The 23,321-nt window shown below is 40.1% G+C and overlaps 3 protein-coding genes across 5 annotated transcripts; 2 read left to right on the top strand and 1 right to left on the bottom strand.

Moving 5' to 3' along the window:
• The first annotated feature begins 1 nt into the window (after window position 1).
• brd9 (bromodomain containing 9) lies at window positions 2–10,885 on the top strand. 3 transcript variants are annotated; one of them, XM_031299053.2, is made up of 17 exons: window positions 2–192; window positions 1,313–1,533; window positions 1,616–1,741; window positions 1,834–1,966; window positions 2,099–2,156; window positions 2,990–3,134; window positions 3,248–3,358; window positions 4,123–4,310; window positions 5,596–5,728; window positions 5,906–5,981; window positions 6,076–6,168; window positions 6,300–6,432; window positions 6,535–6,646; window positions 9,518–9,574; window positions 9,657–9,762; window positions 10,191–10,376; window positions 10,590–10,885. In XM_031299053.2, exons 1-17 carry the CDS (start codon window positions 144–146, stop codon window positions 10,688–10,690), a joined length of 2,028 nt encoding a protein of 675 aa, XP_031154913.1. In that variant the 5' UTR covers window positions 2–143; the 3' UTR covers window positions 10,691–10,885. The 3 variants fall into 3 exon arrangements, with proteins under 3 accessions (XP_031154913.1, XP_031154912.1, XP_031154915.1); XM_031299052.2 differs by having other exon boundaries at window positions 6,073–6,168; XM_031299055.2 differs by having other exon boundaries at window positions 3–192; window positions 6,073–6,168; window positions 10,191–10,361.
• Window positions 10,886–12,011: 1,126 nt separating this feature from the next.
• On the top strand, window positions 12,012–16,471 carry zdhhc11 (zinc finger DHHC-type containing 11). Its single transcript, XM_031299073.2, has 11 exons — window positions 12,012–12,417; window positions 13,265–13,483; window positions 13,951–14,129; window positions 14,249–14,350; window positions 14,439–14,563; window positions 14,662–14,817; window positions 14,928–15,046; window positions 15,136–15,185; window positions 15,270–15,333; window positions 15,415–15,493; window positions 15,810–16,471. The coding sequence occupies exons 2-11, from the start codon at window positions 13,265–13,267 to the stop codon at window positions 15,947–15,949; spliced, it is 1,233 nt and encodes a 410-aa protein (XP_031154933.1). The 5' UTR covers window positions 12,012–12,417; the 3' UTR covers window positions 15,950–16,471.
• Window positions 16,472–18,777: 2,306 nt separating this feature from the next.
• LOC116049426 (tubulin beta-1 chain-like) lies at window positions 18,778–21,161 on the bottom strand. The gene is made up of 4 exons (XM_036006532.1): window positions 20,896–21,161; window positions 20,238–20,346; window positions 20,045–20,155; window positions 18,778–19,941 (listed from the first exon to the last, which is right to left on the bottom strand). Exons 1-4 carry the CDS (start codon window positions 20,950–20,952, stop codon window positions 18,881–18,883), a joined length of 1,338 nt encoding a protein of 445 aa, XP_035862425.1. The 5' UTR covers window positions 20,953–21,161; the 3' UTR covers window positions 18,778–18,880.
• Window positions 21,162–23,321: the final 2,160 nt, after the last annotated feature.

The following is a 23,321-nucleotide window of genomic DNA, read 5'->3' as shown; positions in this document are numbered from 1 at the left end:
GTTTGTTTTGTGGCATCACTTCCGCCTGCCCTTAGCTTAGCTTTCTTGTTGCAAAGATTTGTTGCAAGTAGCTAGTGTTACGCCAGCGACCAGTGGCAACATAATTGGAATAAACACAAGTCTTTGGATATAAATAGGACGAGATGGGAAAAAAACACAAGAAACATAAACCGGAGTGGAGAACAGTTGATGGTATTTTTACTATTAGTTATCGCACCGCTTTTGTTCCAGCTAGCTTTATGTTAGCTAGCTAGCTAGCTTAGTTGGCTAGCTCAACTGAAAAGGCAGCAAATTTGTAAAAACAAATCTACTCTTATATAACGTTACCCTAATATAGTCCCAAGGACAAATAGCACAGCGGGTTAGGGTTAGACATAGCTAGTTAAGCATGTGGAATGATCTCCCAATCTAGCTAGCTACATCAAGAGTCAGTAGAGGAGTGTATAATAATAAAGGCACCTTTGGAGTTTAGTAACGTTAACGTTATAGGATTGGTGAGGTCATTTCGACTTGTGTTTGTATTATATTTTAAATCATTATGTGATAAAGCAGTGTAAACATTGCAATCGTAATTAGATTGATGTTACCAATGTGATGTATTTTATGAGTGTATATATTGATGTAATGTCTTAACACCGAGGTCCACATTGTAAATAAGTGTTGTATTACGCTTTCATGTGCTTACCTCTGGGTTTAACTAAGCATCCAAGGATGTTTTTACGTATGTTGTTTTTTTATATACTCAAAATAAAAACCAATCAATCATACCAATACGGTACACATCCCACATCTCTCTGGTATAATGTCCTGCTATAATCCTAAATCAGTCAGTTTTTTTTGGTTGGTTACTTAAGATAGATCTGATATTCATATTTTTGTATTATCATTTTGAAATTGTATTTTTGTTTGAACAGTAAGTATTACATAACCAGTTAAGCAAAAACACCAGCTATGGAATTACCTCCAACCAAACAACAAAAACCAACCAAAAACATTGCTTTATAAAGCAATGTTCTATGCATTTGTCCCTGTCAAATAAACATTAAATAAAAATAAAAAAACAACACAGTAGAATGCAGTACAACCCTATCACAACATACAGTAGAAGGTTTTCTACAAACAGAGAAGCTACAGCTTATTATTACAGCCTAACATATTTGGCATCTAAAGTAATAGCAGACAAAACTTAAAGTATTTCTACAATACTAACTTACTAATAATACTAACTTCACCTACTCCTTCCACAACTTTTCACCTTGTACCGTGATTCCTATCTTACCTGTTATCTTCATCTTGTCTGTTTTGGTTGTAGACTATGAGGACAAGGCTCTTGAGAAGCCCCTGAAGCTTGTGCTCAAAGTTGGAGGAAGTGAAGTGACAGAGCTCTCTGGTTCGGGCCATGACTCTAGCTACTACGATGACAGATCAGACCATGAGCGAGAACGCCACAAAGAGAAAAAGAAGAAGAAGAAGAAAAAGTCTGAAAAGGATAAAGACAAATATGTGGATGATGACGAGAGAAGACGGCGGAAGGTTAGTTTATACATACTGTATACCTTATGCATATGTTTTGTGCCTCTATAAGTTAAAACTTGGCTTTCATCCCATCTGATAGGAGGAAAAGAGGAAGAAGAGAGAGCGAGAGCAGAATGAATTGGAGGCAACAGCCTCTACTGCTGCAAGTGTTGGTGTGCCTGTTGAACCTTTCACATTACCAAAAAGTTTAAGTATTGGATTAGAGGTGAGTAAACTTAACTTAAGCCTGAGAATGTGACCAATGCATTTGAATGATTTCACTGACAAGTCACTCGCATCATGACCGTATCTCATCAGCTGGAAGAGAAGAAAAAGAAGAGAGAGAGAGAATTTGAGCTAGAGCCTGAAGAGGATGAGTTTCACTCCAGTGTGAAGTTGGATTTAGAACAGCAAGGAGACAGGCCGGTCCGAGCATGCAGGACACAACAAGGTAAGCATGCCTGTCTATGAGGACAATATCAAAAAAAAGTTTGACAAGCAAACATTACACTTTGTTTTAGCAACTATTTACTTGTAAATGTGTTAATGCTTATCCATATTTATTTATTTTTGCTCAATGCAGAGAGTGAATGCACTCCTCGTCAACAACTGCTAGAACACTTTCTGAGGCAGTTGCAGAGGTGAGAAACACTGATTCAGTCTAATTGCTGCATCCACCTGTAATGTTGGCCTTCTGTCCTTCTAATGCCACAGCACTGCTCCTGAAGGCTTTTAACTAGATCACAGTCAATACTTGAAAGATCCAGAAGCATAAAGACTAAAGGGTTAAGGTTAAAGCTGATACTAGTCCCTGAAGATGGATCCTGAGGTTTTTGGTTAACCCCTTTTCCCTCTATCACCATCTAGCACATGTACACAAGAAATAGCATACATTAATTGGCATATTTCCATGATATTTACTGAGTACGATCATACTCCCCAAAAGATAAAACCTTTCCATTTTTGGACACACTGAATATTTTTCTTATACCACTCTTAAGTTCAAAATTCACCCTTGCATACAGCATGTCCTACAGTCAAATTGACAGACATTAATCACCATTAAATAACCTGAGCACATACATTGTCCTAATGGGACAAACCCCTTTGATTTTCAGGACTTTCCTCTAGCCCCTGTAAGACTCTAAGAATAGCTAAATTAGCATTTGTTGTTTGTTCCATGCAACACCTACATACAAAATATTGTAGGGTGTAATAAATATTGGTGCCTCTACAGGCTGTAGGCTTTCGGTCTTTAGTCTATTTGAGCGTTTGTTATTGTTAGTGGAGAGTAAGTCCTGTTGTTGCAGAAAAGTTGTGTGTGACATTATGATGTGGCCTAATTGTCTGATTGATCGTATTGACCTGACAAATAACAAGCACTGGCATGATCAGAGCAGAGAAAAGACAAGTCTAAACAAATCTAAAGGTTGGTGCTGTACTGAATAACACCATGCATCACTTGTCTTTCCAGGAAAGATCCCCATGGATTCTTCTCATTTCCAGTAACAGATGCAATTGCTCCTGGTTACTCAATGATCATCAAACATCCTATGGACTTCAGCACCATGAAAGACAAGATTAGAAACAATGACTACAATACGGTTACAGAATTCAAGGTGAGGATACTTTTCAACACAAAGAGAGAGTTTGGATGGTGAATATGAATTTCTTTTTGAGAGTATTATAAAGTTTGCCTTCATACCTGTTTGAACACTTTCTTTGCCTTCAGGCGGACTTTAAATTGATGTGTGACAATGCCATGGTGTACAACCGACCAGAGACTGTCTATTACAAGGCTGCCAAGAAACTGCTCCACACAGGATTCAAGATGATGAGCAAGGTAATGGGGTCAAGTGGACTAAAATATAAACACATTTCTTATACTACATGTTTTTCTGTGACACCAACTTTGTCCATGTTCACTGTCTTGTGGTTTAGCTTCCTTGAAAAGTAATTTACTAAGACGCTTGTATTAGTGCTTCACTTTTTCTTTGTTTCAGCTTTTATTTGTTATGTACTGTTTAATTACAGATAGGTATTCCGACTTTAACTTAAATACTTGAATGGATTAGATCGAATTGTAAGTGTAATATTTGAACATGTAAACGAGGGACTTGAGTGATTTGCTTTGTGTACGTCCATATATAAGAGACTATCTACCTTAAAATATATTTCCATAAATTGCGCAACTTAGTTTTAACATGTGAATTTGAATAATTTGAGCAACAGACAGACAGACTACACTAATGATGCCCCCTAGAGTCAAATCATGGCACTACTCCATATACAGTGAATAATGGAATATTTTCAAAGCACTATGACATGTTCTACTTCCCAGCAGCTGAGCAGTATACTACACACACATACACACACACACACACACACACACACACACACACACACACACACACACACACACACACACACACACAAAACTCAAACCAATACAGGAAGCTATTCACTATGTGAATACCAATTGACCAAGATCACTGTAATCATCAACAATATTCTACTGTCCTTTTCTATTCCATTTCCTGTCATATATGTCCAGATAAGCAGAGAAAGTTCATTGTTTCCCCTTTTTTCCCTCTGCCCTGTGTACAGGAGCGGCTGTTGGCTCTGAAACGCAGCATGTCTTTCATGCAGGACATGGACTACACCCAGCAGGCAGCCATTTTGGGAGATGAAGACCTTGCAGCTGATATACCTCCTCCAGAGACAATCCCCAGCCCAGTGGAATCAGCTAAGAAGTCCAAGAAACAACCAGTCAAAGACATGAAGGAAGTCATCAGGTATTTCTTATTTGTAATATCTAGATTAAATGTGACATTTAGGAAATTAAAGTGCTCATATTATGCTCATTTTCAGGTTCATAATTGTATTTAGAGGTTGTACCAGCATAGGTTTACATGGTTTAATTTTCAAAAAACAATATTTTTGTCGTACTGCACATTGCTGCAGCTCCTCTTTTCCCCCTGTGTGTTGAGCTCTCTGTTTTACCTACAGAGTGAGACATCTCACTTCTGTTTAATCTTTGTTTGGAGTCGCACAAGTGCAGTAGCTAGGTAAGCACTGCTAGCCATTAAGAAGCAGAGTATGAGGGCGTGCCATGCTAGCAGATAGACGAGCATTATAACGTGTGTTACAAAGTGACGCACGTTTGTCACGGAAGTAAATGCTGGACTACAATAGAGCTGTTTGGAGCAGTTTGTGAACAGTGTTTTCTGTTGGAGATGGTAAGTCCCTTTGGGGTGTGTGGTGGAAGTTTTCAATGCAGCAGGTGTAGGTTTTTGGAAAATAGGAAAGTGAAACAAAATAAAGACAGTTGCAGACTAAACCAAGTTAGGTTTCTGTATTTTATTATAAACTTGCAAGTTTACAGGAATAGCACAAGTTCACAAAAGGCACAATAGCCCAGTGTGAAAAAGTCTCTTCAACGAGTGAACAGGAACACTGAGCTTATATACAAGGAAATGGGAGTGATAACCACACATGTTCTGGTCTAAACATGACTCCGCATTTCTTACAGGCAACTTTATACACAGAAAGACAATCTAAAACACAGGAGACATCTCAGAGCCATTTCGCCTCACCCCGACTTTCACCCCCTGGTTACATCTCAACTATCCAGGGACAAATTAATCTGTACAGAGAGATAGTTTACTGTGACCTTGTACCTTTATCGGTTCAAACAAAGGCTGTACGCATTTGTCTCCAGAGTTCGTGACTCCACTTAGTTTTAATGAGAATCAGAATCTACATGTGGGAATGAGATAAACTCCCTTTCAGCATTGTGAGAGAAACAGAGAAAGAAATAAAACAAAAATATAAAGAATCATGTTTAAATGTAATTTTTGTCATTACAGGTGGACTTTGGGCTTTTTCACTTTGTAAACTTATAACATGCACAAATAAGATATATGACACAATAAAGGAAAGGGAAAATGCCCAAAAGCATAATATGAGCACTTTTAATGTAGTCCGAAAGTTCCAGTACTCCTGAGCATTTGATGTTCTGTGACTCAGCACCCTGTCAGTATCGTAATCCGGTAACGCTGTCACTTCTTTTTGTCTCAGTTACCTGTTTGAACCGGAGGGAAACGCCTGCAGCTTGACTGACAGTACAGCAGAGGAGCATGTCCTGGCACTCGTTGAGCATTCTGCAGATGAAGCTCGGGATCGGATCAACAGATACATGCCCAACTCTAAGGTTTTCCTTTTAACTTATTGTGTATATATTTATATTTCTACATACTGTTTCTACCCGCTATAGCTATATTTTATGACATAAAATCACAAAGTGGTAGTAAGGCTTCCACTCTTCAAGGAGTTACTTCTTCACCGTAGTTTGTAGTGACAATATATTTTCTCTGTTCTGTGTTTTCAGATGGGCTACTTGCGTAAAGAACCAGACAGTTCTCTTCTATATACGGTTGTAAATCAGTTTGATCCTGATGCAGAAGGTTTGTTATCACAGTGTTAGTCTTTCAAAACTCTACGTTAACATAAGATCTGCACTACATTACTATATTTATTCTTAATTCTTTTTGGCAGAAGAGGAGACTCATAAAGTGGACCTGAGTTCTCTGTCAAATAAGCTTCTGCCTGGCTTGACAACCTTGGGTTTCAAAGATGACCGGAGACACAAAGGTATGGCATTAACATGCACTTTTGTTGATTTAATTTATATTAGTCATTGTAGTCAAATTAATATCAATTACAAAAGATTGCCACAAAGTCTATGACTTAATATCAGATTGTTTTTTTTTCTTGCTCTGTAGTCACGTTTCTGAGCAGTGCCTACAACATTCAGACCCTTCAGAAGAACTCCGTCTTCCCAGACCTGCTACCTGATGAGGTGGACACGCTCTATTCAGCCTATGGTGATGACACAGGGGTACAATGTGCCCTGAGGTAAGGGGACTTTTCTGTCATTGGTTAAACTTAGAATTTGAAACAATCTAGAGAAATGTTTCCCCGTTTTTAAGCTTGTAATGTGCTCACTTTCACCCTAAGCATACAGGAGTTTGTCAAGGGCTGCGGAGGTGTCACAAAGCGCTGGGTCGATAGGCTTCTGGACAAGATGACCGCAGACGATCACACTAAAGCTGTCAGTCAAATCCGACAGGTATCAGACTTGAACTTAATATACAGCAATATACAGTGGCACTCATAAGTTTATGAACCCATGCTAAAGTTGACTAAAAAGAGGAATAAAAAAATCATCTTTTGGAAAATCTTAAAGGAGAATTCCGGTCGATTTCAACACGTAGCTCTGTTGTTTGGGAATTTGGAGTGCTGTCAGTAGCAAGAAAAACGAAAACAATCGGTGCTGCCTACACCGTGTTATCCCCGTGCTAGAGTTAGCACCCAACAGGCTTAAACAGGGCAAGTTTTAAACATGTTTTTAGCCTCTAAACATGTTCGAAATGTCGTCACAAGCCCTACCCATGTGCAGTGATTCCTTCCGAGGGAACACAGCGAATTTGACTGCAGTAGATGTGACAGAAAGGCATAAAAGCAAAAGGCTGTAACCTGACACCACAGTTGAGCCAGCAGAGCAGAGCGCTGGCTGCAGCAGGTCAAAAGTTCAAGAGCCCACTGTTGCTTAGTTACCTATGCACATGCGCTATAGTTCTTGAACTCTTGAACTGCAGCTCTGCTGGCTCCACTCATGGATGTATTAAGAGAACTGGATACAGTGTTCGGCGGGAAGCCCCGTACATTCCAATGAGAGTGCTCAAAAGCGCATAAAGCAAACATGGAGCTCGGCTCTTCTGCATTGCCCATAACGCTGGTTGGCTCATGATGGGCATGCGCACTAGCAACAATTTGTTTGCGTTGTCGTAGCAACCGGTAGCAACATGCGTGTTCATGAGCTTCTCTCTCGTGTCTCTTACAAGTGGCGAACTCATGAACTCGCCGTTTTCATTGTCTAAAATATTCACTAACTTTAAACACTGTTTTCGTTGTTCCCTATCGTTTACATGGTTAGCTAAATAAACGATAGATGTATTTAGCTAGACAACCAAGGAGATTTAATAATTATGTTGTGCTACTAGCTAGCTAGCTACTAACTAGCGCTAGCTAGCTGTTAGCCTTCAGTTTCGTGAACAGATCTCATCCATGGCTTCAGCTCTCATCCACGTTACAAGCTTTACAGCATACAGCCCTTCGATGTATCATAAGAGAGAACCAAGGCGATGTAATCACTATGTCTGTAGTAACGTTATGTAGGCATATAGCTATGTATAGATCTTAATACAGCCATGCTAGCTACCTCTGATGTTAGCAACTAGCTAGCTAGCCGATAGCCCGCCAGTTTGGGAAACGCTAATGATGTTACATCCACGTAGCTAACAGGCTTTACAGCATAGCTACATACATCCCTCGAATGTATCATAACTTCATAAGATAATACCATGGACGTATTACACACATGCAAACACATGGTGAATTACAACCATTAGCTATATCCATTATTGCAGCTAGCTACATGAGCTCGGGAGAACAGTCATGTGAGCGGGCGGGCGCAGTCCCGCGGCTCTGCTCTCGTCCACTATGCGCGTCCATCATGCCAAATTTAATAATTCTGGATTCGCTTCTAGTGAATGTTAAAAACGTTACGTTTTAAACAAGGACCCTTTCAGTGTTCGGGCTGGTAAGTTGATATACCCAGAAACAAATGATCAGCTGAACTATAGACGTTTCTTTCGCCATGCAAAGTCTATGTGAAAAGTCTTTTTGGGCCATGGGGTGCAGTACCACCGTTATCCGCTAAGCCCATGGTGGCTTTTAGACTCGGCGCTCTTCCTGGGGGCTTGGCTCCACTGTGGTGTCAGGTTACAGCCTGTTGCTACACATTTATTACTAAGGACATAACAACGGCAAATCGTTTTTTTGTGGAAAAAATAAGTTTTGGAATATTGGATTGTATGAGTTCGACAATCGACTAGTGTGGACTTCACCGGAAAACAGGAAATAAACAGAGGTATGGATTAGCACAACTTTTATGCCTTTCTGTCACATCTACTGCAGTCAGATTCGCTGTGTTCCCTTGGAAGGAATCACTGCACATGGGTAGGCACTTGTAATGACATTTGGAACATGTTTAGAGGCTAAAAACACGTTTAAAACTTGCCCTGTTTAAGCCTGTTGGGTGCTAACTCTAGCAGGGGGACAACCTGGTGTTTTCGTTTTTCTTCCTACTGACAGCACTCCAAATTTCCAAACAACAGAGCTACGTGTTGAAATCAACCGGAATTCTCCTTTTAATGCCTTAATTAAAAATTAGGAAAAATCCAACCTTTAAGGACACCAATTTTCTTTGTGAATGAATAATGTATCGTAAATAAATAAATGTTCTTCCTTTAAAATACAGGGGGCATAAGTAAGTACACCCTTATGTTAAATTCCCATAGAGGCAGGCAGATCGTGCAGGCAGCTACCGACAGCTCCCCCTCCTCACCAGCATGAGTTCCACTAATCAGAGGACCAAGGGAACTTTATCAGGATGCATAGTATTCTGGATACTATGCATCCTGATAAAGATATGATAGAGAGATGATTTTATGGAAAGTACCCCATGCCAATCTCTAGGTATGGTGAAGGGTATGTGATGATGTGGGGCTATTTTAATTCCAATAGCCTTTAAAAATAAAAATCTGCCTGCCTCTATGGGAATTTAACATAGGGGTGTACTTACTTATGCCCCCTGTATTTTAAGGAAGAACATTTATTTATTTACGATGCATTATTCATTCACAAAGAAAATTGGTGTCCTTAAAGGTTGGATTTTTCCATTAAGGCATTAAGATCAATTTCCAAATGTTTTTTTTTATTCCTCTTTTTATTCAACTTTAGCATGGGTTCATAAACTTATGAGTGCCACTGTATGACTACATTACTTCCATCGTTTCCAGTATCTTCTTGACCAATTCTACTGCAGACCGCCGGGTCTCTGGCCTATTATGTGTATGATGCTTATTTTACATTTCAGAGAAGAAACATCCCGCTAAAACCCGATGAAACCAAATCCAACATCTGTGACATGCAGGTATGCTGTAGTTTGTTTAGCAGTGATGGTGCATTTAAATTGTTGCCTGACTGTCTGATTGAAGCTTTGCATTTTTGTTCAGATGGCAGATGGCACTGGCCTGGGAGAGAGCGGCTCAGTCCTGGACTTCATGTCAATGAAGAACTATCCTGATATGTCTCTGGATATATCCATGCTGAACTCATTAGGTGATTATTCCCATCAATGCTCTGAGTGGCAGCATTTACATGTACACCAATAGTCCAGTCATAAACTAATTAAGGTAGGAAGATGAGTAAGTTGGAGTACATGGAATTGCCAAACTTGCATTAATAGTGTTTACGGGTGCTTTTTAACTCTCGCAGTAAGCTTAACGAGAGTAAGATGTGTGGAGTCGCAGTATAGCCGTGTAATCACCTGAATCCTATTAAAACTCCCAGGCAGAGGCTTTCCTTCATTATGAAACACACACAACAGTCAAACTACTTGATAAACACATTACAGAAATGTTGGATATGATGCCCCACTCTCTTTTCTGTTTAAATGATATGGTTATGGTAGTGCATTTTATTTTTTTCTTAATGCTTTGTTCATTTAACGTCCTGCAACGATCTTACCTTCCCTCTTTCTTTATCAGGTAAAACAGTGAAAAAAGAGCCAGGCAATGATGAGGGCCAGCAGCAATTTGACGAGGCAGACAAACTCCTGCAGGAATTCCAAGAGGCTCAGGTGGACAGAGTCGGCTCTAGACCCTCATCCAACCTGTCCTCCCTCTCTAATGCCTCAGAGAGGGACCAGCACCACTTAGGTATCTGCAAAAGGAGTAAGACTAGAAAACTAGGTGCTCAGAAAGGAGTACTGCTAATGCTTTTTAGTTACAATTTAAACATCATATTCTTGTCATTAGTATGCTAACAATCCATAATACTGTTGCTCAACTTGCTAGATATCGACTAAATGTTACACCTCCACTTTTCTGCAAAAATGTCATTGCTTACCACGGAAAAGTAAGAGCCATATCATCTTTAATCCGCAGGGAGCCCATCACATCTGGGCGTTGGGGACCAGTCTGAAATGGTTCATGATCCCTACGAGTTCCTGCAATCTCCGGAGCCAGAGAGCACAGCCAACAGCTGACCACACACACTACCATGTTGTAATCCTGGTATTAACAACACTGGGTAATAGGTCTTGGACTGTATACTATGGAGACAGCAAGAGCCTCTGACCTGTTTTAAAGACTCAATATGATTGTACAGAGTGTTTGTAGTGTAATTGTATGATTTTGTATGAGTGCAACACTTGAAAAATAAATGCTTGCACCTGTATTTATAAATGTGTGTGGTTCAATAAGCAAATGACAAACTATTATCAGCTGCATCATATATATTTTATGGCATTCCATAAAAAAAAAAAAATATATATATATATATATATATATATATATATATACAGTCGTGAACAAATTAGGACACCCATGCTAAAGTTGACTAAAAAGAGGAATAAAAAAATCATCTTCTAGGAAATTGATCTTAATGCCTTAATTAAAAAAATTAGGAAAAATCCAGTCTTTAAGGACACCAATTTTCTTTGTGAATGAATAATGTATCGTAAATAAATAAACGTTCTTCCTTAAAATACAGGGGGCATAAGTAAGTACACCCCTATGTTAAATTCCCATAGAGGCAGGCAGATTTTTATTTTTAACAGCCAGTTATTTCATGGATCCAGGATACTATGCATCCTGATAAAGTTCCCTTGGCCTTTGGAATTAAAATAGCCCCACATCATCACATACCGTTCACTATACCTAGAGATTGGCATGGTTTTATTTCAGTTAGCCTAATAGCTGGTTTGATTTGCATTGAGAGATGATTTTATGGAAAGTACCTCATGCCTATCTCTAGGTATGGTGAACGGTATGTGATGATGTGGGGCTATTTTAATTCCAAAGGCCAAGGGAACTTTATCAGGATGCATAGTATCCTGGATCTATGAAATAACTGTCCTTTGAAAATAAAAATCAGCCTGCCTCTGGGAATTTAACATAGGGGTGTACTTACTTATGCCCCCTGTATTTTAAGGAAAAACATTTATTTATTTACGATACATTATTCATTCACAAAGAAAATTGGTGTCCTTAAAGACTGGATTTTTCCCTCATTTTTTTTAATTAAGGCATTAAGATCAATTTCCAAAAGATGATTTTTTTATTCCTCTTTTGTGAGATACAATAGGGAAGTGAAAATAAAGCAATATGCATGCAGTAGGTCTATATAATGACATTCAGTATGTTACGTGAGAAACTCAAGATGAAAGTCACCCATGAAAGAATTGGGCTTTATATTTGAAAGCAGAAGAGTCATCATGTGCATATTTGTTTGCAGTTTCCTCTTGCTCTGATGGGAAACGTTGCCTATTTTCGAGGGTCTATTCCCCAGGGCCTAAAAGAATGAAAAAGAACAGCAAAGACTATCAGTTTGATAAGCAAGCTGTATGCGCAGTTATCCAGTCAGTGAAGGGCCACAATAAAAAGCTGTATGTTGAGGAGAGCTGAAGTACACATGCGCAGCAGGGCGGTTTCCATAGCGCCGCTCCGACCTGCTGAGTGAGTTGATTCTTTAACTTCTGATTCACCTCCTACGGTGACACAAATCCAATAACGTCGGAGGATTTCATCCGTGTTTGTTGGTGCTTTTTAGTTGGCGTTGTGTTTTTGCTCATTAGGTCTATGTGAATTTTACTTATTGAAGCACCTGCTCGGCTGATGTACTATGGGATATCAAGCGGTGGAAATCTCCGTCCGTATTTGAACAGGAGCATACTTGTTTTAAGATCATGGTCGCTGTCTTTTAACAGCAACAGTAAGTAATTCTTCATGAATTAAAACGACATACCTATTATGCTGTTGTTGGCATACTTTATTGTTAATATTTAAAAATCAACAAAAGTTTATTAGCTAACGTTTACCCTATAGGCCTAAGTTACTCGACAATAGCGTTACATTTCACTCATTGGTCTAACATTATTGCAGTGCATGATAAACAAAAAGCATTGTTATAAAGCCCACAGATGGTTTCTTTGAAGGTTTTTATCTAGTTTGGTGAACTTTTAGCAGTTGTATAAGGCATAGGCCAGGAGCAATACATGTGATTACAAGGCATTTTACAAGGAAAGGGATATAACGTTAGCACTATTACTCTGGGTCAGCTGGTTTCTGTTGACAGTATCCTCCTTGTTATTTATGTATTGGTGCCTTTGCCACTTGTAAATTTGCGCTGCCAGTTTATTAGGTAGGCTACAGTTATCTTAAACTAATGCAATAATACAGCTTGGCAATAAATACTACCTTCATCAAGTTAACAGAAAGATGCTCATTCAACATTGTGTAGCCTGTACCTCTGTTGAATTATATTCCTGATATTTTGTCCACCCCCATTTATACCAGTGAGGTTAAACGAAGACTATTAGTTGTCAGTGTATACCTTTCTAAAACTAATGCAGTCTGAGTGTAGGTCCATAATGGCTGAACAGTCACTATCATTATGCTCAACTCATTTTCCTAACTCATTTCCCCAGGAAATGCAGCCACACTCTGCTGGAGCTATAGACTTGCACTTGCATGTAGTAAGCTCTGTCATGTGTTAAGTGTGGATGGATGTTTGAAGGCGCCTAGAGGAAGCTTTTTCTCAACTGATGTCTATTCCCTAGATGAACTGCTTCAATCAAAGGCTGAGACGCACATCTCCCATGCATGGCAGCAGCAGGAATGAGCTGGTCCCCTCCAAGCCTCCCAGGATAAACGGATGGGCATGGCCCCCTCAGGCTTTCCAAGTGGTTGGCTGGATGGTGTACAGCTATCTCGCCATAGTCAGCTTTGGCATCTATATCCCTCTTCTGCCTCTGCCATGGAACCATGTGCTCTATGCTGTATCCTTAACAAACTGTCGTAGCGTACTAGGTAGTGTGCAGCGATGGGTCTTTTAGATTTGAATATGGAGCAAACATTTGTCTCTGCTATACAGTTTTGTTTGGGCTGCTGGACAAGACAAGGATGTTGTTGTGTGGGCTGTCTGTATGGGCTCCAGTCATACCAGACCTGACTCTGTCTCTGTAGTCTCTATTGAGCCCAAACGACATAATCACTGGGGTCACATGTTAAATGCTGCATTATGTCAACACTGGTTCATTTAACTGAAGCTTCACTCAGCCATAAGAACAGTTGATTTCTTTAGAACTGACTTAATTTCTCACACAAAAGATCCACTTGTGTGCAACAGTTTGCAGTTTCTTGTTTGGTGTCAATATGTGTGCCACTTACTATTCTGCACTATTATCACATATTGCAGTACTTTTCCAATATTATTGCAATTTTCCTTGACTCTTGTTGTGTACAGCTGACGGGAGTAGCATTTATTATACACTTTTTTGCCCATATTGCTACTGCAACTATAGACCCAGCAGATGTCGGTGTGAGGGCCAAACGGAACTATTCCAGTCCAATGCCCCTTTTTGACAGGACAAAGCAACCGCATGTCATCCAGGACCTGCACTGTTATCTATGTGAAGTCAAGGTGTATGTATCCAAAGCAGTAGTCTGTGTGATTTTGCTTTTTAAATTATTGGTGATATAATTTGGAAAATCATGCAAAAAATATGTTTTAATGATGTTTAACATAATCAATCTTCCCGTAGTGGCCCCAAAGTAAAACACTGTGGTGTTTGCAACAAGTGTGTGGAAGGCTTTGATCACCATTGCAAATGGCTGAACACTTGTGTGGGTGGCAGAAACTATTGGTAAGACAACGTTTTGGATGGACTGATGTTGAAAGTAAATGTGGAATGCTTTATAAGCTAACATCAGGATTTAATGTGTTGCCTTCAGGTGCTTCTTTGTGGCACTGTCCTCTGGTACACTAGGCGTCTTCCTGCTCGCAGTTGTCATCTTGTTCATATTTATTCAGCATTACCTAGATCCAAACAGCCTACGGACAGACCCACAGTTTGACAGTGAGTCATTATAATGGGCCTTCTTAGGAACAGCTTTGATTATATTTTTGTTAATTGCACCATTAAAAACTGTTTGTGTGTTGTCCTTCTTTCTATAGGTATCCTGGGGAATGGTACCTGGCTGGTGTTTTTACCCTTAGCACCCATGAAGACTAGTTCAGCTGCTCTCCTTATATTAGCCTTCATAACAGCCATGCTGAGCATCACCTGCCTGCTGCTGCTCGGTCATCTGCTAGGCTTCCACTTTTACCTCTGTGAGTCACAATCTTCAAGACGAGGCATTTTATAAGTCTCTTTTCCCCCTCATCCAGTCATTAATCCTCACCATTCTACTCTGCTGTTTGTTCTCTTCTTGGCTTTACAGTTTATAAAGGCATAAGCACATTTGATTATGTAAAGATGCGGCGCCAAAAAGAAGCCATAAACCAAGACAATGAAGCAGGAAATCCACATGATGCAAAAATCAATAACAAGGCCCCAGAGGTGAGACCCGGCCTTTTAGCCTCTTACTGTCTGTCACTTGTTTATTCTGTCATGTGTGTAAAACATTTTCTTTTCTTTTTTTTTAAAAGAATCAAGAGAGTTCAATGGACTGTGAGCCAGCATTATCACAGAGTTCAGGGTAAAAACTAATTCCTTACAGTTCTAGTTATGCTTTTGTGTATTCATTTTCTAGAGAATTAATGCCATTCTGGTTTTCCTGCAGTACCTGCAAATTTGATGATAAAGACCCACTCACAAGTCGACTTTCAGAGTCCCTATGCACCGAGGTAAGCATGTCTACTTATATCTTAGTTGACAGATTTTACATGTATCAAATGGGTAATACTGCATTAAAATCTGTTTTGTAGTTGGAGAACTTTGGGAAATCCTCAGAAAAGGAGACTAGTTTCCATTATGGCACAGAAAATCCAACACAGAACACGGCAAGTAAGTATTTGACTTCACTATTGTTCACCTTTCTTTGTGTCAACCTAATTTACAAAGACAGAGGGAGCAGAAATATGAAAAATGCAATATTATACAAATAAATACAACACCACAATGGAAACGTTTCACATTATTTATAACAGGATTGTTTGACTGCATTACAGTGTAAATTAACTGTAAAGTATACATACAAATCTATTACAGACAGATTATGGGACATTTGCCTGTTAAATGTATTATTATGGATTACCGAAGAACATTAGTCCACGCAGTTTGTAAATAATAATGATCTCTTCTTGTTTCCTGTGTCTGAAAGGGGAAATGTCTGTGAGTGACACCAAGAGCTGGAAGCCTGACACTGAAGAGGCTCAGAGTGCCGGTGTGAAGTCTGTTCACCGTGTTCCTGGAATGCAGGACCCTCTGGGCAGCTCCGTTATGACTCCAGATGATACTTAGCAGTATCTGATGTCTGCATGGCGGCTTATCAGGATTTACTGCTCTCAGGAACTACTACTTATGAAGATATGCTTCATGAAACTGAGCCACACAACCATGGACCATTGTTGATAAAGACAGAGGACGACTTAGACGTGACAACACAGTTTGATACACATCATCGAACATTTTTTTTTTTCTAGTGGATATATTGTATGCAGTCTGAATAACTGTTGATCTGTCATTGTATTTTGTATTTTTTATCTACACTTTTTTTTGTATTACGACGGTTGTATTATTTAAAGCATTGTTCTTATCTCACTGACTCGTACAAAGAGTCAAAGTACACATGCAGGTTAGCCTCTGTTCAACTAGCCTGAGTCAGATGGATGGATGGCTGTATTTTAGCATCTACCTGAAATGCTGAAACATGATACTACGAACTTTTAACATCTTGTCATTCTATCCGGAGCCAAAGCCATTTGATAAGAGAATGCCTACAAAACTGTACATCATTTGGGAAAAAAACATGATAGTTATAAAATTATCCTATAGAGCCTACATCCTATTTTGTATCTAAGGCTACGTTCAGACTGCAGGTAAAAGTGGCCCAAATCTGATTTTTTTTTGGGGTCAAATGACCAGGTCAGACTTCTTCAGAAGTAGTGTGAACACTGAAATCTTGCCCAGATCTGATTTTTTCAAATCAGATTTAGACCACTTCCATATGTGGTCCTGAATCAGACCCAGGTCTGATTTTTTTTCAATGCGGCCACAGTGTGAACAACCAAGGCGGATTTGATGCGACTTTTACGTCAATCTACATCGACATTTGTCACAATTATGCGCCGGTGGGAGTTAGCCCTAGACACAGACAGTACAATTTAAAACTTGACTAGGCCTACAAAATGGAGAACAGTGATGGAGCAAGTCAATGGAGGGAGAGTGAGGTGTTAGACCTAATTAGTGTATGCTCATTCATGTTACGGCTACCATTACACAAACATTTTGAAATAAAAGCGAAAATGCAATTACTTCCTCCATAACCTCCCTAACTTTAGTGCAACAGTGTGCTGCGTCTGATGTCATTGTTATTGTTCTTTTGCGCATGTGGGTCCGTTTGAAACTGCAAACAGTTCACACTGGAATCTGATTTAGGCCACATTTTAAAAGGTAATGTAAACAGCCAAACAAAAAAATTGGATCTGTGCAAAACATCCGAATTAAGCATTAAGACTTGCGGTGTGAATGTAGCCTAATTGTTCTCCAACTGTCTTCATAATTCTGAAACCAGAACACACCAAATGTTGAAGATGACTCATTTTCACTCCTGCCACCTAAAGAAAGGCAAACATTGATGTTACTATTTTTAAGTTGCATAACATAAGTAGGGTAGGAATTTGGTGTAAATAGAATGACTAATATGACTATGCTGGTGTAGAATTCACAGAATTAATGTTTAGCTGACAAATTTGCTACATTTGAAACCATCCCATGATAATCTAGGCTGCTCTAAATGCAATACACTTAAAGCGATACATCCTCTGAATGCCCTATAGGTCTCTAGTTTGTGGATGTAACGTTTCATGAGGTTGTGATTATCCAACAGGTCATTTTATACAGGGACGTCAAGTTTTTAAAAAATGGTCTCATTAGCTACTATGCAATGGTTACTTTGGGGACTAACGTCATCACACATGAATACACTTGGACTCATTGAATCCACACGAGTCTCAGCTTTCCAGTCATACCTAATATATGCAATTCTAAGAAATATTCAAATACACCATTTTTAGAATAGGCTAAAATAACACATTTATACTGCATGCAAAAACACTGCATGTGGTTAGCATAAAGTGGGCACGTCTTTAAAGGGGAGACTCGTGGGTACCCATGGAACCCATTTTCATTCGGATATCTTGCCAGTTTTTCCCTCGCCAAAATGTAGCCCCCTTCCAGACAAGCTAGCATGACACGGTTGATACCATTGGATTCGTTAGGTCGTCTAGTTTGTCCATCTCTAAAACGGAACCCGCCGCTACAGCCTCTGAAATACAGTAAAGTCGGTCTAAAAGATTCGGCGCTTTTCTCTACTCTTCAGGGTTTAGCTCTGCAGTACTTTTACACAACAGCACCTGGAGACTTTTATGCTCGCGGCTACTGAGCAGGCTATTTTGATGGCCCTGGATAGACAGTGGCCTGATTACTGGTGGCATAGCCAAGAGAACTATATGCCTTCATTTCTTATTCTATGAAATGTTTACTTAAACTCTTAATTGACAAATTATTTAAATTTCTTTGTTACAGACCTCAGATGTTTGCTACTAGTGGAATGATTTCAGCCAGTTTTCTTTAAAAAAAAAAATTGTCCTGTGAGTTATAGAAGCAGGCCTCTATGTTCCATAAGAAACTGTATCCATCTTGCTGTTATTGCATGTTTTATACATGTACTGTTATTAAATCATTTTACGTGATTGAAACAGCCAATTCAAATGCCTAAGCTCTTAAACTCACATTTTCACCATTAGAGGGAGACTAGTACTGCATCTGGTTTATTTATGCCTGTATTAGACACTCATGATCAGTTAACCACATTTGTATTAATTTCATTTAGCCAGTTCTTTTTAGACCATTTAGTTCAATAAATCTCTTTTCTAATATATATTTATGCTAATTCAAAACAGTTTCGATGCATTGCAGGCGTGTATAATTGTCCAAATCAATTCTGATGTTTATGCAGTAGCATTTACTAACCTACATTGTAGTACCCTAATCTCATTTCTGGCAAAATACCAGTTATGCAGCTACACTTTATGTACAATGTAGAGCATCTGCACCAAAAAAAAGTCTTGAACTAGAAGGCAGACTAAAATGCGGAATTTATTAAGCAGACAGAACACTGAAAAGGACATTACAACGATTTTACAGCAGAGATTTCTAGAAGCGATACATTTAGGCCAGCTCCTCCTCACCCTCCTCCTCAAACTCTCCCTCCTCTTCAGCAGTGGCATCCTGGTACTGCTGGTACTCCGACACCAGGTCATTCATGTTGCTCTCTGCCTCTGTGAACTCCATCTCATCCATACCCTCACCGGTGTACCAGTGGAGGAAAGCTTTGCGCCTGAACATAGCTGTGAACTGCTCAGAGATGCGCTTGAACAGCTCCTGGATGGCTGTGCTGTTGCCGATAAAAGTGGCAGCCATCTTGAGGCCACGGGGAGGAATGTCGCAGACAGCAGTCTTGACGTTGTTGGGGATCCATTCAACAAAGTAACTGCTGTTCTTGTTCTGCACGTTCAGCATCTGCTCATCCACCTCCTTCATGGACATGCGGCCACGGAAGATGGCAGCCACTGTCAGGTAGCGCCCGTGACGTGGGTCGCAGGCGGCCATCATGTTCTTGGCGTCAAACATCTGCTGGGTGAGCTCTGGCACAGAGAGTGATCTGTACTGCTGACTGCCTCTGCTTGTGAGGGGAGCAAAGCCTGGCATGAAGAAGTGCAGACGGGGGAATGGCACCATGTTTACAGCAAGCTTACGCAGGTCAGCATTGAGCTGTCCAGGGAACCTGAGGCAGGTGGTGACACCGCTCATGGTGGCAGAGACCAAGTGGTTGAGGTCTCCATATGAGGGGGTTGTGAGTTTGAGGGTGCGGAAACAGATGTCATACAGGGCCTCATTGTCGATACAGAAGGTCTCGTCTGTGTTTTCTACAAGCTGGTGGACTGATAGTGTGGCATTGTAGGGCTCAACAACTGTGTCTGATACTTTTGGGGAAGGCACCACGCTGAAGGTGTTCATGATGCGGTCGGGGTACTCTTCACGGATCTTGCTGATGAGCAGGGTGCCCATACCAGAGCCTGTACCGCCACCCAGGGAGTGTGTGAGCTGGAAGCCTTGAAGGCAGTCACAGCTCTCTGCCTCCTTCCTCACCACATCCAGAACAGAGTCTACCAGCTCTGCACCCTCTGTGTAGTGACCCTTAGCCCAGTTGTTGCCAGCACCACTCTGACCTGTAAGACAAGAATCAAGATTACGTGTCATGCATTAAGGGTGCATAATGAGTAGCAGCTGAAATTTTCTGGACAAGTGCACAGGAAAAATAACATAACTTACCAAAAACAAAGTTGTCTGGTCTGAAGATCTGACCGAAAGGTCCAGACCTCACAGAGTCCATGGTGCCTGGCTCCAGATCAACCAGTACAGCACGGGGTACATATTTACCACCTACAAAAGCAGGTCAGAGGTAAGGGGAAAATGGCAAAAAGTCTGTAATTCATGCAATTACAAATCAGGGCTTACTTATTACCTGTGGCTTCATTGTAGTAGACATTGATCCTGTCCAGCTGCAGGTCACTGTCACCATGGTATGTACCAGTTGGGTCAATACCGTGCTCATCACTGATCACCTCCCAAAACTGTAAAACAAGTACAAACCGTTTTTAGCTCCACGATATGGTAAACATCTTGCCATTAAACATGCGAATCTGTTTTATTTACGTGTATTGGTGTATATGACAGTCAGTTTAAATGTAAAAAGATGGGCGTCAAAATTTCCCGCCGTTTGCCGATATAGCTCAATATTAACGTTACGCGAGTTCGTCAACGTAAATGCCGTTAGTAAGTTATGGTTTGAATTGATACCGTTAACTAACGGTTTTGAGTGTTGCTACAACAGATGGCCTGACGTTAAATTCACATTTTACAACAAGCCAAAATTAGTTTTAATTGTTTTTATACGTTTATACTCCGATACATTAAGGCCATCAAGACGTCACGAAAAGGAATCCGTTTAAATTAAAAGATAAAAGGCAACTTTCACAAGGAAGTTAGCTAGTGGTTTCTGGCAGGCGTAACGTTAACGTAACGGGCACAAAGCCCCGGCTCCTCCCAGAACAGAAAACATGGCATTTTTTAATAAAACTTACTCAGTTTAGACCTCGAAATGCAAATACCGTGTTACTAACCTTAGCACCAATCTGGTTTCCACACTGACCGGCTTGAAGATGCACAATTTCCCTCATTTTTCTTGATGGATGTAGGATAAACCTTTCAATGACTTACTTTGCCTTTCTTTATGTGCGACACAGCAGCTAAAAACCTCTTTTTATATTACAACCAGACCCGCCCTTTAAACCTCAGCTCGAATGTGTATTGGCTGGTTTGCTAAAGCATCATCTACAGACACAATTTTAAACCAATCAAATGTTCAAATGCTTATCCGCAGTGCAACATTGCGGATGCAAAACACCACCAAAGAAGACATTTTTATCTGCCATTGGTCTAATTTTCCTGCCAATCACATTCTTCTCAAAAGTGTGATCTGTAGGCGTTGGCCACCGCCCGGCCTACATCCCTAATGAGGAAGGAATGGGCTTGTCATGATGGTGGAAAAGAAATGCGACAGTAACAAAAGATTTTATTCTGCAAAAACACAGTGACACATTTTATTTCGTCGATCACAGGAAACGTTTGATTTGATCAGTTATAAGACGGCAATCCTAGTTGAATGCTAGTTACAGTCCAGTTTTCTTTCTTCTACAGTTTCAGCGTGGGCTGCCTGTGACCTTATTATTATACATCAATGGGTGTATAGCATAATAGTAACACCTATACGGCCATATAAAACCCAGCAATGTTGTTTCCTATGAGTTTTTTAAGATTAAAATATCTATAGGCCTAGCAAATGAGATTAAGCTTAAGAGTTTAAAGTCGGGCAATTCCAGTAACAATAAGATAGCCTATAGGCCTAATTAATGTCTTCGTTGGACTGTTCCTGTGGCCAGAGGGAATGTAGGCTACAATACGGCAAAAATGATGCTTATCTTCCCAAGACTGCCCTCTGAACCTCATCTGATGTCCAGTGCATTACAAACACTACATTATTAGGCTACACCACTAGCCTTGATGGTTTAAATGATAGTAATAGCAAGCTCTCATATACAATTCAAAGACAGGGGTAAGTGGCAAAACATGCATGCCTATGAGCAAAAAAAAGGGCTCAGATCATGATGAAAACAGCCTGGACAGAATGAAATCACTTGATGACATAATAGTGTATCTCAAGCTGCACCAATTGCGCCACTATGTGGTTAATAGCAGCCTTTACACCATTTGGAGTTTCTTGGTAATTTCCCATCAATGGAAAATAATAGCCTAAAATGAAGGGCAAAGCATTCATGTTTACAGACAATTTGTTTAGTTGTATATTAGGCTATAGGCTACAACATGGATTCATTAACGGTCTTATTTTGTTAACTCATACCGATAAACTCAGTGTTTAATGCTTCAAGCTTTGTGTTGCTTGCATGTATTTTTTCCTTTTAGACATAGCAAACAATAAAAAAGGATTATAGGCTGCATTATTATGATAAGCAGTGTTTGGAAAAAATAACGTCGTTACCTAACGCCGTTCTTTTAAACGGCGTTAGGTAACGACGTTATTTTTTCAGTAACGGGGTAATCTAACTAATTACTTTTCCCGTTTTCGCCGTTAACGTTACTGGACGTTAAATGCGGTGCTATGCATTGATTGAATAAACTGTGTAATCCGAACGCACCCCTGGCTCATAGCTAGTGAGGAGGTGGGTTAATAACGAGGTAAGCGATTATGATTGGCTAAGGCAGAGTCATGTTTCATGGTAGCCAATCAGAGCCAGTGTTTTTACACACATGCCAGCACACACACACACGCACACGCACACACACACACACACACACACACGCACGCACACACACACACACACACACACACACACACACACACACACACACACACACACACACACACACACACACACACAAGCAGCTAAACAGAGATTCGACGAAGCAGCAGATGGCGAGTCAGGAGCAATCCGATGAAAAGTTGGCATTTTCAAGGTGGAGATATAAGCACTACTTCAAATTCATTGTGGTCAAAGGCAAGAATGTGCATGTAATGTGTACATTATGTCCAGGAGCGAAGACTTTGTCGACATCCGTTGTAAGCAACTCTAATTTAATGAAGCATCTCACAGACACACGCATCTAAGCTAGTGGCCAAAAACACCGATACCTCCACCACAGACGATAGCTCGCCATCCACTAGCAAAGAAGGACTCGGAGCAAAGTCCTCCAAGCAGCAAAAGCTAGATCTTTCTGCCTCACAACAAAAAAGCTGCTCAAAAAAAATCCAAATTCTTTGACATAGCAACTTTTTTTTAACAGTAGGCTAACGCAAATAGTTACTTTCCCTGGTAACGAGTCAGCCTACTTTTATTATAGACTAATTCAGTTACTAACTCAGTTACTTTTTGGAACGAACAAGTAGTGAGTAACTATAACTAATTACTTTTTTAAAGTAACGTTCCCAACACTGATGATAAGGAATGAAAAAAAATTATCTGGAGTATTG

Source organism: Sander lucioperca, chromosome 10 (assembly GCF_008315115.2).
Source record: "Sander lucioperca isolate FBNREF2018 chromosome 10, SLUC_FBN_1.2, whole genome shotgun sequence".
NCBI classification, from domain to species: Eukaryota; Metazoa; Chordata; class Actinopteri; order Perciformes; family Percidae; genus Sander; species Sander lucioperca.
This window is presented reverse-complemented; position numbering and strand designations above follow the sequence as displayed.

Bases quoted from the DNA above. Each gene is read 5' to 3' on its own strand.
- brd9 (XM_031299052.2), top strand. From the start codon at position 144: ATGGGAAAAAAACACAAGAAACATAAACCGGAGTGGAGAACAGTTGAT. The intron at 4,311-5,595 runs GTATTTCTTATT...TTTTTGTCTCAG, and splicing joins GACATGAAGGAAGTCATCAG to TTACCTGTTTGAACCGGAGG. The intron at 10,377-10,589 runs GTAAGACTAGAA...TTTAATCCGCAG, and splicing joins CTTAGGTATCTGCAAAAGGA to GGAGCCCATCACATCTGGGC.
- zdhhc11 (XM_031299073.2), top strand. From the start codon at position 13,265: ATGAACTGCTTCAATCAAAGGCTGAGACGCACATCTCCCATGCATGGC. The intron at 14,818-14,927 runs GTGAGTCACAAT...TTGGCTTTACAG, and splicing joins AGGCTTCCACTTTTACCTCT to TTTATAAAGGCATAAGCACA. The intron at 15,334-15,414 runs GTAAGCATGTCT...TCTGTTTTGTAG, and splicing joins CAGAGTCCCTATGCACCGAG to TTGGAGAACTTTGGGAAATC.
- LOC116049426 (XM_036006532.1), bottom strand. From the start codon at position 20,952: ATGAGGGAAATTGTGCATCTTCAAGCCGGTCAGTGTGGAAACCAGATT. The intron at 20,347-20,895 runs GTTAGTAACACG...CTTGTTTTACAG, and splicing joins GAAACCAGATTGGTGCTAAG to TTTTGGGAGGTGATCAGTGA. The intron at 20,156-20,237 runs GTAATAAGTAAG...CTGCTTTTGTAG, and splicing joins CTACTACAATGAAGCCACAG to GTGGTAAATATGTACCCCGT.